The 17,634-nt window shown below is 40.3% G+C and overlaps 1 protein-coding gene across 1 annotated transcript in view; it reads right to left on the reverse strand.

The window, feature by feature from the left end:
* The window catches only part of LOC131559333 (cytosolic phospholipase A2 epsilon-like), a 32,086-nt gene extending 17,766 nt beyond the window's left edge, over nt 1-14,320 (reverse strand). Inside the window, exons 1-6 of the mRNA XM_058807663.1 lie at nt 14,258-14,320; nt 14,136-14,171; nt 8,079-8,151; nt 4,312-4,448; nt 3,460-3,591; nt 2,820-2,860 (exon numbers count right to left, since the gene is read on the reverse strand). Of these exons, the coding sequence (XP_058663646.1) occupies nt 2,820-2,860; nt 3,460-3,591; nt 4,312-4,448; nt 8,079-8,151; nt 14,136-14,171; nt 14,258-14,320 (482 nt within the window). The remainder of the gene's footprint in view (nt 1-2,819; nt 2,861-3,459; nt 3,592-4,311; nt 4,449-8,078; nt 8,152-14,135; nt 14,172-14,257) is intronic.
* Nucleotides 14,321-17,634: the final 3,314 nt, after the last annotated feature.

Consider the following 17,634-nt stretch of genomic DNA (forward strand, 5'->3'; position numbering starts at 1 on the left):
TGTCACTGCTGCCCAAGCGCAGCAGCTCTCCCGCCAGCTGGGCTCCTGTAATGGGCCCAGAAAACATTGGGCAGGCATTTGCAATCCCTTGGCTTGGTTGCTGGTGAAAAGGTACTCGGAGGAAGGAGCATGCCTTCCTCTCTGTGTCCTTAGGATCAAACATCTGGCCCTCAGTGCCTGCCACTCTGCTGCAGAGAGGTGAGCATTTGCTGGTACTGCAGCAGTGGCATAAGGGTGAGGCAAAACTAGAGAGGGTGTTCATCTTGCTGTTGTGGAAACCCACTAACAAAATGAAGCTTTTCTTCCATTTTAAATAAAATATAGCAGGAATGGATGCAGGAACAAATTATCGTACAGCCTTTCAGTGTAACATGAGGTAATTGTTATAGTGCTGTTTTTGGTAGAGGTAACGCAAAACACAGCCTTTGCAGTGAAGTTATAGGCAAACAAAACTAGGAGTGGCAAAGCCACTAGGTGCAACCCAGGAAACATTCTTGGCCTGGGGTTACCCATCATGTGTGCTATTATTCACCTGAAATGCTGGAAAGAAAGAATAAGCTAATGTAATAATGCTTGCAATTAGTAAAATCCAGAACAAAGATGGGGAAGAAATTTAAAGCTGTGGATAAAGAGCATCAGGAAAAATTGCTGGTGGGAATAGTTATTAATTTCAGAAATAAACTGCCATATCACCCCCACAAATGTATGTTCTTCTTGTTCCCATCACAATACAGGATTTCTAGAAACTATCCCACATGCCTAGCTGTAGTCCATGTTATCAGAGGGCTCTCTTCCACTGAAAATTATCTCTAATCTCTGTCAACACTTCTCCCATCCCACACTGAAAAAAAATCTTGCCAAAACCTGCTGAGCTTGTTCGACACAGAAGAGGTTGGTTTGGGTCCATAGCTTTCTGGTGACCCATCTCAACTACTTCACTTGAGTTGTTCAGACCTTTCCAGGGCTCTCCAGTTTATCAATGCAATCCATTGTCTACAATTTTATTGGACAAATCCTTTCATCAATTACTCCTGACATCACACATTCCAAAGTAAGGGAAAAAAAAACACCCTCTCAATGTCCTCCCAAGACCACATATTTAATCAATCCAGATGTGGATCCACATCCAGCCCTTATTCCAGACTCAGTTGATGGAAGAACAGCATTGACTGCCACACAGACACAAGAAATGTGAATAAGGAATAGCAGGGGAAAGGTCTATCTGCCTTCTGGCATCAAGCCCATTTTCTCAGTCCTACTGTGAGCTCACAGGGACATCCCCTCCCTTATAATGCAGCACCTTCTTGCCTCTGCATGTGGAATTCTTCATGCCATAACTGTTGCATTGGTCACTCAGGAGCCACACTATGAATGAAAAATAGTAGATAAGATGCCTTCTTGCTGGAGCAACTGAGCCATGACTGTCATGCTTTTTAAAACCTCTCCCTTGAGACTGCAAAGGATCATTTTTAAAGCTACAGTTCCAATCATCATCTTCTAACCAGTAGAACTCCTACTCAGGCATCACTTGTAAAAATTGTCCCATTTCTGATTTTATTGAATACAACTCCAGGAAAAGGCAGTTGGCTGCAAGGTCAGCCAGAAGAGTTTGGCACAGAGCTGGTGGCACACATGCTCCAAGACCAGTTCCAGCCTCTGTTCCCATATCCAAACCCACTTTTGCACAACATCCAAGCCAGACAACCTACTTGGACCTCCCCCCATTAAAGACAGGATTATCAAGAGTGTGATTCTCTGTACCAACTCCATAACCCATCCTGTAACTTGCAAAAGAGGGAGGACCCTAGACAGGATATCTGCAATGCCTACTGGAGCTTCCCCATTGCCATTACTGATGTTGTGACACTCCTGCAATGTGACAAGCACCATTTGCCTTGGTATTGCTGGCCTTCTGCCAGTTCTGGTGCACAGTAAACAACAAACAATCCACCCTGATGAGTCTCCATGAGTTCTAAAAAGAGATTTTGAGACTCTTTCAGCTCTGATAGCTTTTTTGTATGTGAGAACTGAGATCTTTCCTTCTCCAGTTCTTAACACTGTTAAGGGCTAGTGTCCTTACACCAGCAAGTTCTTATTTCCCCTGCTGTCAGGAATTCAAGGTATCCACTCAAGTATTATCCTGCAAGGCCTCCTGAAGTGGCCCCAATGCCTTGAGAAGGCTCCAGCAGTACCATCTAAGAGCAGTACCTTCTCTAAGTACATCCTCTAAATAGTAAAACTCCGCCAACATCTTTCAAGCCTACCAAGTGAAGCTACTGCTGTCCCTCCAGCTTTCCTGGTTCCTCAGACTCCCACAGTGGTCTTTGGACCTTACTTTATGCAGAATATTTGGTTCCTTCCTCTGCCACAGCTCCTCAATTCATGTGTAGCCAGATGAATTGAGCAGATGAACTTATGGAAGTGCACTTCATAATGTTGTGCATTTGAAAAACCAGATTCCCCAAGAAGGGGGTAATTAAGGCATTTAGGCTTGGCACTCCTAAGGGTCAAAACTTCCTGAATATTTTCATTGTCCTCATACTTTCTTGTGTATCTCATTGTCTTAATGAGAAAAAAAGAGAACAGGAAGAAGTTGCTGCCCAAGAGGCAGAATTCAAACAGGGAGAAAAATCGCATTTCAGATATTTGAAATCTAAAAGTATGTATTCTAAAATTCCAATTTACTATACTTGAATGAAAACATCTTGCTACTGCTTTTAGAGTTTGCAGGTTTAAGAAGCACCATCGCATATGAACCAGATTTTCAAACTATTTTTATACTGAATATAACACTTTATTAAGAATTCAGGACTACTCACGTGTTCTGCAGTGTGAACTCCACCTCCAGCTCTTCACGTGCCTGAAGAGAGGAGATAAAAGAAAAGAAAGACTGATTACTTATTTTTCTTCACAGCTTTCATCATACCAGTTTCATATAATTTTTTAAATATGCATTTAAAATAGAACTTAGGAAAATTCCCAGGATGTAAGAAAACCATAGTTTTGACTGAAGATATTCAATTTTTAGATATTGAAGAAGCAGTTGCTAAAATGAAATTTTTTAAATCTAAATGCTTTATAAGCATATCTGCATGCTTAAGAACTGCTATTCTGCTGAAACAGCCATTTGTTCAGATTTTAATTCCCAAAACAAAAAGAATTGACCTCTTCAATACCATTACAGTCAAAAGGAGCTGAAAATTCAGAATTTACACCAAGAGCCAACAAACATCCCAGAAATATTCAGAATGAAGACTGGATAACTAGTTATAGGTGGTTCCATCCTGTATTTTCAGCATAGATATTTGTTCTAAGCAAAAGCTAGCGAAAAGCACAATTGCTTAGAATTGCAGCAAAATACAGTTTAAATAGACGTTCCCTAAAACAAAACACTGTAAAAGGATCTGTTGGGATGGAAGAGGAGAATTTCCTTTTGTTCTCACCAATTCCATTGCTCACCTGTGGATTCAGCTGGAACTTCACACGGACAGTACGTCCCACAGTGAGCTTATCTATGTCAAAGAGAACTGTGCAGAGTTCATCGTCCCTGGTGACCGTGTCTTCATCACACACCTTCAGCTCCAGCACGTTCTGCACAGAGAGGTTAAGAACATAATGGAGTTACTGCCACATCTAAGAGCTCCGTAAGGCAGGAAAATCTCTAGACTAGGCTTTCTTTACTTGCTCCTTCAGTTTTATGGGAAGGAGAAAAATGAGAAAGGGAAAGAGAAAAAGGAGAGATTTGGGTTTATTAGATGTCGGATTACTGATAACTCTTCATACAAAAAAGAAGCAAGTTTGTTTCTTTTCCCCAGGCAGACAAGACAAACAAGTCATGCAGAACATGCATGAGTTGGTGATAAATTACTGCATTAAACGTTTCTACATTTAATGCAGTAATTTAAATATTTTATGGCCTTTGGTTCTAAGTGTATAAAACAGTCACAGGTACATAAAAATGGCTTAAAGGATTTTCACAATATCTAGAACTGAGTGGTTTTGCTATTTTTATGCAATCTTTTTCTTGGATTTTGCTTGTTTATGTCAAGATTTGGGATAGGATAGTAAGGCTATATCCTGAAGTACATTTTATTCCTGCTTATTGCAGTATAGTACATGTCTAAGTAACAAATAAGGGGAATAGAACAACACTAAGGAGAATGTAAGCAACAGTTTGGGGTTTTTTCCCTGAGGAATCTTTAACATCTTCTGTATTTGGAACTAGCTATGTAAGTATTGGTTTACTGCAGCTTTGTGTAATCTAATGACTAATGCAGACACCAAATGGTGAAAAGAATTTATGTCAGTTACCTTGACACGGCGGTCAATCTTGTAGCAGAAAGCTTCATTCCAAACGGGGTTTTTGCTGTTCCTGATGGTCCTGGTCCGAACCTTCTCCGCTGAGGCAGTGGGCAGCCACAGTGTCACATAGCAATCTGAAAGGGTGACTGTGCAGGGAGAAGACAAGCACAGTTAAAATGTGAGAAAGAATTTCTGCACAGTGCCCATTTAACCCTAATAAGACAAAGATAGCGCAGCTGGGACTTTCTTCCTAAAACATACAGGATTAGGTGTAAATAATACAGTGAAGCACTGACAGGAGAACAGACATCCTCACACATTTGCAATGTCCATTTCCACCTTTTCAGTCTTAGTTAGACATACTTTTTTTTTATTTTAATTTTACTTTGTACTTGAAATTGTGCCACCCTCCACAGACAGTAGAAGTTGCATTTAGCTTTATCTTCATGATTATCCAAATGGCTGTGACAGGCAGTGCACCTCACAACCTTCCATCTGGGCTATAGAGAGACTTGTTTGCTATAATTTCTTCCCCAGATTTTGTACCTTAGCTTAATGAAAGCCTTTGTTAATATGCTAGCTTAACTGAAGAACAGATTTTTTTCATAAAAGGTGTTCTCGCATCAAAGCTGAAAAATTTCATCTATCACAAATCAGAATGTGCCTATTCCTTATTCATTCATATATTTGACAAAGTTTTTAGAAGTTGTGTGCTCCTCAGCAGTTCTATCAGAAAACAAAATCCATTTAATCACCATAATTAAATTACTGTGTGTTCAATTCCTTCCTACTGCTCTGTCTGCAGACTGGAAAGATGCTGCCACCACCCATGTTTGGGAAGGAAGCCATGAGTGCTAATGAAGACATCAGCTTCTCCTATATTCTGAGTCCTCAAATTGGAGGGAGCACTCCAGGGAGTGAGACTTAACAGAAGCATGATACAAGTACCAGGCCTTTCTCTCACACCTGTAATGCAATCTCCCTATTCCACATTAGCAGTGCTCAACCAGTCACCTGGTTCTTACAGCAACCTTGTGAGTCAGAGGAGGCCAAATAATTCAGCTCATAGTCAATCCCTGCATCATGCTCAAAACGTGTAACAGTGTTATTACATTATATTAAGAGCAATTACTTCACGTATTTCCTCTTTATCTTTCCATAACAATCAAAGATTTAGGTTTTCCTACAAGCCAAGCCATGCCTTCACTGTGTTGTTAACCATGCTATCACAACCAGCAAAACCTGGATTGTGATTGTGGGAAGGAAAGCATTTCCAGAAAGAGACCTAAGCCACACCTGATCAGAAGACTGTGACTGATCAGATGTTCAGCAGAGGCACAAATGTAGGCAGATGAAAATGCAAATGGTTAATGATGATTAAATGCCATAGTTTCCATTTTCAAAGAGGATGAGACACTCTGATTACTTCACAGTAGCACTATAAGGATTACACAAATAAGTACACTCAGAAAACTTGAATTTCTTGGAACTGTTCAAGACAATCATCCCCCTGAGTAGAGCTTAGATCAACCTGATCTGGTGGAAAGTGTCCCTGCTCATGGCAGGGGAGTTGTTTTAAGGTCCCTTCCAACCCAGACCATTCTATGATTCCATGCTTTGCCCAAGATCCCATAATGCAGTCAATGTCAGGGTCCAAAGCATAGTCTAGATTTTCAGGCCTCTACTGAAATTTATTAAAATTATCTTGTTCTGAAACATCAGTAGGGAGGAGTACTTTTAAAGCATTTTTTATTTTTCACTAGTAAATTAAATAGAAACATAAGAGTCAATGAGCAAGAAGAAATGTTTGCTTCAATAAATAAAGAACAAGCACTCATGAGAAAATATACGCAAGAGAAATAAAAAGTCACAGGGAACACTAAGATTTAACCAGCAAAATTGGAAAGCTACAGTGGAGGAAATAAATGCTAACTCAGAATTGTAACAAGCATTTTACTTTTACTGTTAGACACAGGTAGAAAAGAGACATTTTCCTGCAGTTGAAAATACAAAGGTTTCAAGGAAAACTAGCTGAAATGTTTGCCTTATTCATGTCTCAGAAGATGTAAACACTGCCTGAATACGCTTCCCACTGCAGAGAAAGAAATGGATAGTAGAGTTTTTTCAATAAATTTTCTGTTAAGAAAATACTCTTAATGAAAAGCTTACAAATCTCTCTACCAGATACACTTTAAAAATGTGTTTGGGACGCCCAAGTTCTGAATTTGAGGCATCTCAAGGGGATCAAGATATGATATTCATCTGCTCTTGAGGCCAGAACACCAAGTAAGAAAGCCATATGGTGTGGCAGACGTACCAACAGGTTTAGCCAAAAAAGATCCTGATGATTCACTGTGATAAGGAGTGACTGAGCAAGTTGCTCTGAGAAGGACAGCCACAAGGAAATGAAACACAAACAGGCAGTACAGGAATACAGAAATGCACACTCAGTTGTTCATGTGGGTTTGTAGATGCAATTTCAGTGGTGGCCTGATCAGATCACGTATTTGGTTGGCGCAAAATACCACTTAGGCATTTTAAAATTTGGGTTTTGATAAATAAAAAGTTGTACATACAACTATAAGCTCATGGAATGTGTGCTTCTATACATAAAAAAAGAACTTTAAGAAACCCCTAACTTTACACCTTGTAAAGTGTTATCACTTTGTCTAACGAACGAAAGAAGAAAGAGAAATAAGCAGTAATACATGTAATACAGGAGTATTACATTGTGGAAGATGCTTAAGTAACCCAGAATACCACATATAAGTGCAGCAGAGATTTCTTCCCTGATAGTGATCATTCAAAAATACTGTTGTAAAGCACAACTTCTATGTGATCTAACCACATCCCTCCTGCCAGAAACCACCAAATCCAACCTCTGCTAAGTTTTTCCCTCTACTCTTCACCCATCACACAAGTTAAAGTCTATATCAAAATATAGATTGCATTAACCAAAATTTTCTTACAAACTATGATGTGCAGCACGAATTCTGAGCATACCAAAAGAAAATTGGTTTTGGCCATGTTCAGCAAGATTTTAGGAAAGAGTGTGACTTTTTAAATATATCTTTCAGATTTATTCATGCGGCTTTAGATTTGAATTTTCTAATTCTCTTGATCTTTATTTCACCTTTTTCTTTTGAAGTTTCAATTTGAGATATCCTTTTTTCACTTCCCTTCACTATCCTTCACTTAAACTCCTGTCAGGTGCTCAGAGTATTGCTCTGTTGATTTTTTTTCTGACTTTTAAATGGCTCAATTCTGTAGGTTAAATAAATTCCAAGACACAATGGATTTTATCATCACTTCCTGGATATGTACAAATTCTGCAGAAGTAATAGAATGTTTTTGCTTGTAAATATTTTGTTTTCATAGGGTTTCTTGCTACTGCTGATTTTACATCTGCATTTCCAGTTCTCTCCTTTCTTCCATCCAGAAATTCTGTAGGAAATACTCAGGTTTCTTACTTAAAAATAGAAGCATTTTCATTTTTTTCAGAGCAGATCTCAGATCACCAGTTAGGTCAGAAGGTTAGGAAATATATCTCAAAGAGTAAGATATGAAAAAAAAATATAAAATGCATCACCTTGCTTGAGTCAGTCCCTTTAAATTTAAAAAGAGAAAGCAATGCTTCAGTATTATAATATGAAGGATTCTTAGAAACTTACAGCAATATATGCTTTTATTCCAACAAAATTTGAGAACAATAACATTGTCCAAATATTTTCTTTGAAAAGTTATAAGAACCATCCACCAATAGTAGAAGTACTCACGCAAGTCTGCCTTCCGGGCATTCCTCACTCTTAGTATTTTTACAGTGAGCAAGTTGAAGGGAGATACTGGTGCCTGCACAAAAATTAAGAAAAGGAAAAAAGGAAAAAAAAGATGACATTATTATTCTAGCCTGTAGTCACAGACTACTGTAACCCTGAAATTTTGAGGACGTGGACAGAACAGTTTTCAAGGTTGAGACAATACAATTCATCAAACCAAGTAGAGCAGTCAAAAAGCTGTACAGATTTTTGGCACAGAACTCTCTTCAGGCCTGAAATAGAAGTAATATATTTCAAAATCAGTCAAGTTAATGATAGGTGCCAAGACTTTGATTTGATAAAGATCACGTCTTCCGATCACAGCTCCCTTATTATCACAACAAACACCCCTGGAGCACACTCGTGGGTGTCCTCCCCTCTCACACACCACTGCCTGCAGTGGAACAGGTTGCCTCTGGGACACCAAATACTGTCACAGGAGCTGTGAAAGTAGAACTGTCTACCATGCACCAGCACAAGCTCCGACACCAGCACAGAGTTCTGCACATAGCCAAAAATAGAAATGCAGCTCACATGATGAGATACTTCTCTTGAAGACTCTGGTGAGCCTCTGATCCTCAGCTCTGATCCCCAGCAGAAAGCTACAAAAATCATCCCAGAGTTGATCTTGGGAATTAACTCACAACCCCACTAGATATCAGAAACCTTGAACTCAGAGATATTAAGTCTATAATAACTCATAACCCCCATGGCTCATACTAATGAATCTTCATATTCCTAAGGCTATAAATTAACCCTTTCCCCATTTCACCTTTGACATAACTGCTTAACTTCTTACACTCTCACACACACTAATATCTCCTCTTCCATATATACCATCTTTCATTTTAAACAAATTTAGGTACAGATACCATTTCTCTCAACACTTGCTTAAATTGATATTTAGCATTCCACTTATTGATTCTGTTTTAGAACAAAAACAGATTTTAATGTGCCCCAAATTTTATCTAATCTTTCTATCTGTACCAGCTGGTGAGAACAAGACACTAATACACTCTGGGGAACAAGATACTGGAAAGCAGTGCCCCAGGAAATGTACATGGGGTCCTGGGCTGTGGCAAACTGGATGTGAGTCTGCAGTGCCCTGGCAGCCAGGAAGGTCAAGCTTGTCCTGGAGAGCATCAGGCACAGCATGGCCAGCCAGGCAAGGGAGGGGATTGTCCCACTCTGCTCTGCACTGGGGTGGCCTCACCTCTAGTGCTGGGGGCAGTTTTAGTTTTATGCACATATTGCGGCACATTTAGCCACAATACAAGAAAGACTTGAAACTATTAGAGAGTGTCCAAAGGAGGGCAACAAAGATAGTGAAGGATCTTGAGGAGAAGCCACATGAGGAGTGGCTGAGATCACTTGTCTTGTTCAGCCTGGAGGAGACCAAGGGGAGACCTCATTGCAGTCTGCAACTTCCTCATGAGGGGAATAGGAGGGGGAGGCACTGATCTCTCCTCTGTGGTAACCAGTGACAGAACCCATGGGAATGAGATGAAGTTGGGTCAGGGGAGGTTTAGGTTGCATACTGAGAAAAGGTTCTTCCTCCAGAGGGTTTTTGGGCACTGGAACAGGCTCCCCAGGGAAGGGGTCACAGCACCAGCCTGACAGAGCTCAAGAAGAGTCTGGATAATGCTCTCAGGCACACGGTATGGTTCTTGGGGATGGTTCTGTGCAGGTCCAGCAATCTATGGTCCTTGTGGGTCCCTTTGTACTCAGAATATTCTGTGATTCTACCTCTACCCATAAGCCGTCTCTCTCTTATTTTCATAGATATATTATAACCTCACAAAGCTAATACAGCATCCTAACACAAACACATGGGCTTTATTGCTTAAGGCAGGCATCAGAAGTGTCTATATTAATCATAAAGCAGGAAAAGCAAAAACTATACACTGATGTTAGCTAATAACACATACCTTGCTATTATTTCCTTCATACAGGCTATACATTTTGCCAAATTATGCCTTTTCAGCAGTATCACAGGATTTACCCTGAAGTGCTTCACAATGCTTTGCCAGAGTGTCAAGCAACTGGGACCATAACATGACATTGGACAATAAGACAATGTAATGAAGGAGGTCCTAGTCCTCACCAACAAAAACCTCAGCACCTCTGAAAAGTCAGCAGAGAACATAAACTGTCTCCAAGAAATAACCTGAATAATTCCCAGAGGATCGTCTTGCACTTCCATTTGAGTTGACAAGGGGCCTGAAGACGCAGAGCTGAGGGGCAGTGAGACAGCAGCAGGAGGGTCAGAGCAGTCACTGATATGGGCACGTTTGTTCTGCATTATCTGACCTGTCCAATCTCTCATACAGGGCAGTTTTACAGAGCACAGTTTTCAAACCCTGGGATTGTCAGGTGTGGGACATTCCAGTTGTCACAAAGACTGTATCACACCTCTATCTGCTCCATTGTTCCAAACATGTCCACAAAGGATAACTTGGATAGACTTGAAAGAAAAAAAGTTCTTTGGGGGAACAAACAATCAAACAAAAAAGGATTACAGTCTCCAATCCCAAGCAACCAAAAGGTATCAAGCCCAGACTCTACAGCTGAAGTGCTACAACTAATTTTCTATATGAATAAAGTAGTAGTGGGTAAAAGTGAAAAGCCCTCCTAGACACAGGGACCAGCAGCCAAGGCTTGTCTATCCCTGACATCTACTGACATGATTTTTACATTTATGTTTTGTCCCTGCTTTCCCCATCCAATAAATTCTAAGTGTTTTTGACCTCAGAAATGTTATTTCAGAAGATGGGGAACATCTCTCTTATCCAGAAAGGAGGAGACTTGCATTCCTTGATTACAGAAAAATTGACTTGGGCACAAGTTCCCATTCCACGGAAATTCTATTAATTACTGGGCTTAACACCATTTTAAAAGAATAACCTTGGCTCAGCTATTGGAAAACAAGCACCAAGACCTTTACTTTGTGAACCTCGAGTGAATAGTGATATCTCCCTGCAGCCAAGTGCCATGTGGGGATAGGAACTGTGAAAGTTGTTCCCAGCTGTCCATGTTACCTGGCTGTTTATGCAATTTTCTGCACAGCTATTACAATTCCATTCTGATGTATCTTACTCTCCAAACTTATGGAAATGATCCTCAGTGCTCAACTTTGGGTTGTGGAGTGCCTTCCCACACTAAAGTCCTGGAAGTCCAACCGTACAACTCCTAACTTTATGGTGCCTGAATGCATTACCAAGTCTAGCTGTCAGCCACTTACTCAAAGTCACACAGAAAAACTTCTCCTAAACTGGATAATCTCCTAGCAATTGGCAAGGACTTCCACATCCTTGCCTTTTATGTGATGATGATCATATCACAGACTGGTAAGTTTTGAGGCCAGCTATTACAGTCAGTCGTTACACACTCTTCAACTTTCGGCTTCTATATTTATTTCATCTGAGACATGAATCTTACCTCATAAACTGGAAACACAAGCCAGGCATTTTAATGATCACTTTTGAAATTACTTAAATATATGAGGTTGCAAATGCAAGACTTGGTCACACTGTCCTACGTCAGATAAAAATTCAATTAAGTCCTGTGGCACACTTGTGCAATCCTCACATATCTAGTCTGAAGGAAGGCAATAGGGGTGTTCACATAAATGAGTGCTCATCCATATGAATTAATTATATAACTGGTCTCTAAAATTGCTCTATTTTAGTAAAGTTCCAAGCTAAAAAGTCTTTCACAGAATTTTTTTCTTAAGGAGAAAAGAGTGAAACTCATACAATATTCCCAAGTCGCGTTAAGAGATAAGGCAGTTATCAAAGTGCGTATGTATTTGGGGGAAAGCACTATTCCCTTAACCTTCTCATCAAAGAGGAATATAAATCTCATCACTACTTAAAAAGCTATGAAAAGCAACAAAGAAATCACTCACCCTGTCAGAAAGAGTAGCAGGACTTTAAAACACAGATCACTGCCTTGCTTCTGACCTGGGTCAGGTATGTGGCACCTTTTAACTTCAAAGAATTTTGGAGCCTCAAAGGCAGGCAGGAGTTCACCTCAGGCAAAGTTAAATGCATAAGAAACACTTTTCCTTATACTGCTATTTTGTATGTATTTCACCCATTTTAAAATACCCTGTAGCTGGGTCTTATCAAGTCAGTAGAAGTCCCCACGTTTGTTTCAGGATAAAAACAAATGGAGCAGCACTGAGTCAATGGCTGCTTCTTTCCAAGAGCTATGCAAAACTTCTGTGGCTTCAGACTGCAATTTTCATGTGGTTTCTTTTTTCCCCTTCCTGTTTGCAGCTCCACAGCTGGATGTGTGTTGGAATGAATCCAAATCTGAGAAACCAGGATTCCCATAGTTCAATGTGTTTTGTTTCCTCAAGACCACAGCAGTCTTTATCAGTAATTTATGTGACCTAAAAAGTATTACTCTTTTGACTGTCAGCATGAGGGCACTAACAAATTTTTCTTAGGAGCTATTTTACATATTCTTCCTAATGTATATAGCTGCTCAAATTGAAAACCCACACATCCTACTAGTTGCTCTGAAACTCACTCTGACAACGAAAACTCATTTCCTTGACTGAGCCCCTGAGTAACAAAAAGCAACTCAGGTATACTAGGCTTATGTACTAACCATAAATACCAACTTTCATGGAAAAAAAAGGAATAAAGTTTGAGTCCTTCCTGAATTTTACCTCTGTGAACCTTGGAGATTCAGGGCAGAAAGAAGAGGGTCTGGGTCCTGCTCTAAATTGTAGGTACTGTATTCATGTCATGTCACCCTAAATACCTTGAAGATAAAAGTAACAATCTAAAGCCATGCAATTGTACAGGTCTTGCACCTAGGGACCTACTAACAATGTAAAAAGCGCTACAGATTAAAAAAAATCAGATTGGTCTTCAAAACACAGGCTAGAACTCAAAATAATAATTTTTATGATTCTAGCACACCTCTCAGGGCTGCAATATTATATACAGAGACCTCCATCATTTTAGAGCCCAGTTTTTGAAGAAATTCTGCAAAGTTTTTACCACAGCATTTCACTTAGAACAGAGAAAATATGTCACTCTCAGGCACAACCAAGCATCACATACTATCAATAACAGCAAACCTCCACAAGGCAAACAGAATTTAAAATATTCTCTGTATCACTCTGGTCTCCCTATGTTGATGCAAAGCTGGGAAGTGCCCACATCACTGAAGGAGGGGCAAAAGCCCATCTTGCAGACAGATCTCCAAAGAGTTTCAACTGATACTGGCAGCCCCAAACCCACTGCAAATGCCAGAGGACAGCCTCATCCTGCTGTCAATGCCTTTGCTCCCATTCACTGGCTCATAGGAGCTTATCTGATACATTTTCCTTTATGCTAATACCTCTTAACATAAATGCCTGCTAATTAACAGCCATTTTTAATTTGCCTGTGCAAAGAATTCATCCTCAATTCAGCTTTTACAAAACACCTTTTGCTCCCTTTAAGCCTTCAGAGAAGTTTGGGCACTACTCTCACTCCTACTAGGCTGATAAGATCAAGCTTGTCAGGAGACTGAACTCACCACATTTATTCCACCTTTCTACCTGTGAATGCTGTGCTGCACAGAGAATTACAAGTTCTAGGACAGACCATCACACTGCAAAGAAAGGCTACAAGGAATTCCAGAACACTAGGAAGACCCACATAAAAGCTCTTCTTATAAAGGAATAAACTGTAAGAAAATGGGACTATTTCATCAAAAGAAATCAAAACACACAAGAAGGAAGTAATTAATAATTTGATATAGTTGAAGTACAAACCAGCCCAGATAAAGTGCAACACATAAGCATCAGACACCAACAGCAGCCACACTACTTAAAGCTCATGGAAAGCCATGGCAATACTCCATCTACAGAGCTGAAGTTGCAGCTCAGCTTCTCAACGCTCAGTAAACTTTGCAACACAGTTTTCCCCCGAGTCATTGAATTCCTAAAATATTTTCTGGTGATCTACATTTAGCACTGGACAGCATTTAATGAAGGGCCAGCTAATTGCTACCTACCGTTCTCACCGCTGGTGCTGAGGTGCTCGTAAAAGTCTAGGAAAAACAACACAAGGCAAAGTTAAGAAAACTAAACTACATGTTAAATGCTTACTTTAGGCTGACATGCTAAAACATCTCACATTCAAGGATACATTTAGAGCTATGCTTTTAGCTGCATCATTAAGCCCTTTACCGACCACCATCACAACTCTCTTCCAGCCTATTTCCTTTTTTTTACAGGGAAGCAGAAGCACAATAAGCAATGTTTCTAGCCCTAAAATGTGGCTTGAAAAGACAAGTGTGCCATGAGGTTCTGCAAAAGCCTGGACTAGGAAAGCCATCCTTGCAACAAGATCTGAGGAACAGCAAACTCGATTTCCCTTGATTGCCCACACAACACAAACCACTCGTTCTCCTCAGTGATAAACTTCACTGGAACACCAGACTATTTTACCCACTTTACACTTGCTATCACCTTCTTTTGCTTACCTCACTTGTACTTAAATTTGATCCCATTGCAGTCCCAGTTGCATGTAAGTCCAGTGTTAAAGGCAACTGAGTCGGATGGCTGGCAGGAACTCCTCATGCAGGTTAGGGGTGGAGGAATAGGGATTTTATGACGAGGCTCTCCTGCCCCACCCCCTGATTATTTCCAGTCATTAGGCAGTCACCTCCCTGCTTCCTGCAGCCTATTAGAGAACCTCAACTGAGTCAGCAGAATGAAGAGCAATTCCTTTTCTACCCACTGCGATGTTCGGGGGGCTGCTGAAGCCCCTTTCTGCCCAGGTATTGCTCCCTTGAAATACTACTGGTAATGAAAACTTTTGCATTTATGCAACAGCTCTAACCCCCAAGCAAAGTGCTTCTGACTAATTAAATCACAGCTCTCTGAGTATCTCTACACTGCCACCATCATGCTGTAAGGCAGTAGAGATGTCAGCATCTTCTTTCCAAACTATAAATTCCAATACCTGTAGCAGTCTTCCCATAGCAGCACAGTTCAGGCAGGTAAGTCCTGCAGTTTAGCAAGGTGACTCAATTGTGATGCCACAACTGGATGACTGCAGCACCCCCAAAGCTACTTTGAGCATCTCTGTGCTACATTTAGCAACCTCAACACATGCTGAATGTACTTTGCCCAGATATTTATTGTACATACAGAAAAAAAATGTTAATCCATGTTCAGAAATCTTGCAGTTTGATATTAAATCAAACAAGAGGGAAGGGATGAGCTATTAGCAGCCGGTGATATTTGGGAGTGGAAGGAGAGAGTGTTGTGCTCTTCTGCATGGCCTTGGGGAGCACAGCAGTTCACCCACCCTCAGAGCTTACTTCAAAGGGATCTGTGCGTGCTGGCTCTCACAGTGAGCCCAGCAGATACGCTGTGAGAAACTCCAGGGCACAAAACCCTCCCGGACTGCTCTACACCCCGGTGTACAGTGACTCACTGCCTTGTAAAGTGTATCAGGGTAGCCCTAAACTGGCATGCATGGCAGGCTGGTAGATTTTGGAACATGCAAGAGCAGACTCTGACTCTGCAAGACTCTTTCTGGCCACTCTGACTGATGATAGGAGGCAGCAGGTACTCAGTCTTGCATCGTGAAACTGAAATGATTATTTTAAACCAATCTTACTTGTATTGGTGTTCAATACAAATTCACTTGATGCAGGCAAAGAAAACTGCAGTGGATGCCACCTTAGTGCACTCCCCTGTGCTAGGGAGGCTGATATCAAAATAATTCTGCACAGAGGAAGAGACGAGGTGCTGTCCAAGGAACGTCACTGGAGTAAAATCCTCTTTTCAGATACAAGTGGCTTCCTTCTATGTTGATGTCTGTGTGATAAACATATGTGATGCCTCTTCAGAAGATCTTATTCAAAATATGCAGTGGTACTCTCTGGTGGTTTCCGTCTGAATTATTTAATGGCTAACTGCTTGCTTCATAGGCACACTTTCCACTGTCTTCTCAGAATCAAAGCAAAATGGCTCATAAACGTCAATCTACAGCTTCTGAAATGCTCCTTAAAGGAACAACCAAAAGATATTTCCAATGAACATGTGCATCTCTACCCCAAAGACAAAACACCCCCTGTAACTTCTCTCTTTATATCTGTGCTAAATCCTTAGGAACAAACTCAGGTGGAGCAGTCACAGCTGAGAATCGCTTGCCCTCTCACACAACTAGTTCTTTCCAGCTTCTGAAAGAATGTTCCCTGGAAATATTCCAGTATTAAAATTTAAAGTAGGAATTAATTTTCATTAAAAACATCTGCAAAACTTCTATCAAAGGAAAGAGGATAGGATATCCAGCTCACTTTGCCCAAGTTGTCCCAGCAGATATTTACACCTATACAAATTCATATCATCCCAGCTGTTTCACAGCCAAACAAGACTCCCTGACACTACATTCTCTTACCCACACTGTTTTTAAGATCCATACATGAGACAGCACTTCACAATTTATAAAATTATTCCAGAGTCAGTGCATCTTGGCCACTAAATGGTTTCCTGATGTTCAGACTGTTTTCCTCATCTCAAAACAATGTCATTTTTGCCCTTCCCAAAACATGTTCCTAAATATTTCTCCTTCTCCTGCTCATGACAACCATCAGGTTTTTGGCTGGCATTTTCTCCCTTAACCCCCTGTCCACATCACACAAAAAGGTTTTGGAATACACTATGTTTTAAAGAGCTGGCATATTTATGGAAGGCAAGAATAACAATCTCAACAATTTCTCATTCATGCAGGGAATACATGATAGGACTAAGCACTGAATGCTCACACCTCCTCTGACAGTAAGTCCTTGTCAGCACTGAGAAAACTTGATGGCTTATTCACTGATGTCTACTACACCACATGCTTAAAATAAAAAATCATAAATTTGCAGTTTGTCCCACTGGACTTTTAGAAGTAGAAATCTGTCCCTAGGATCACGATTTCCAAAATATTACAACTTCCAAGGTCATGTATTATGTTGGGTTTTTTGCATTTTTGCAGACAATTTCAAAGACAATCATTAAGCGTTCATTAAGCAAATTCATGTCTGAATTTACCCAAAGTCTAAAGAGCCATATATTGCCTCTTTTTAGCAATCACATTTCCACATTAATAACTTTAATTGCCAGAGATCATCATATGCATACTACTTACACTCTTACTTGGATTTTTGAAGATTAGAGAGACTGTGTAACTGATGCAGAACACTCAACAGTCTCTTTAAAGCTCTGAACATTAACAAGGAGAGTAAAAAGGAAGATGTCATTTTCCTCTGCCATCATGCACTTTCAAGTGCACATTTACATGCACATGATCTTGCACCTATGTATTAATTAAGGCAAGGTGGAGAAAATATATCATTCTGATCTAAACTGGCCAGCTGCAAATACTAGTTTCCCCATCATGACATTCAGATAATTGTATATTTGACTGCAATAGGTCACAGGGAGGAATAACAGCTGCTTTCAATACTCCACAATTGCCTTATGTACCACTTTGTCATCTTCTGATAATCCAGG

This window comes from Ammospiza caudacuta, chromosome 6 (genome assembly GCF_027887145.1).
Source record: "Ammospiza caudacuta isolate bAmmCau1 chromosome 6, bAmmCau1.pri, whole genome shotgun sequence".
NCBI lineage: Eukaryota > Metazoa > Chordata > Aves > Passeriformes > Passerellidae > Ammospiza > Ammospiza caudacuta.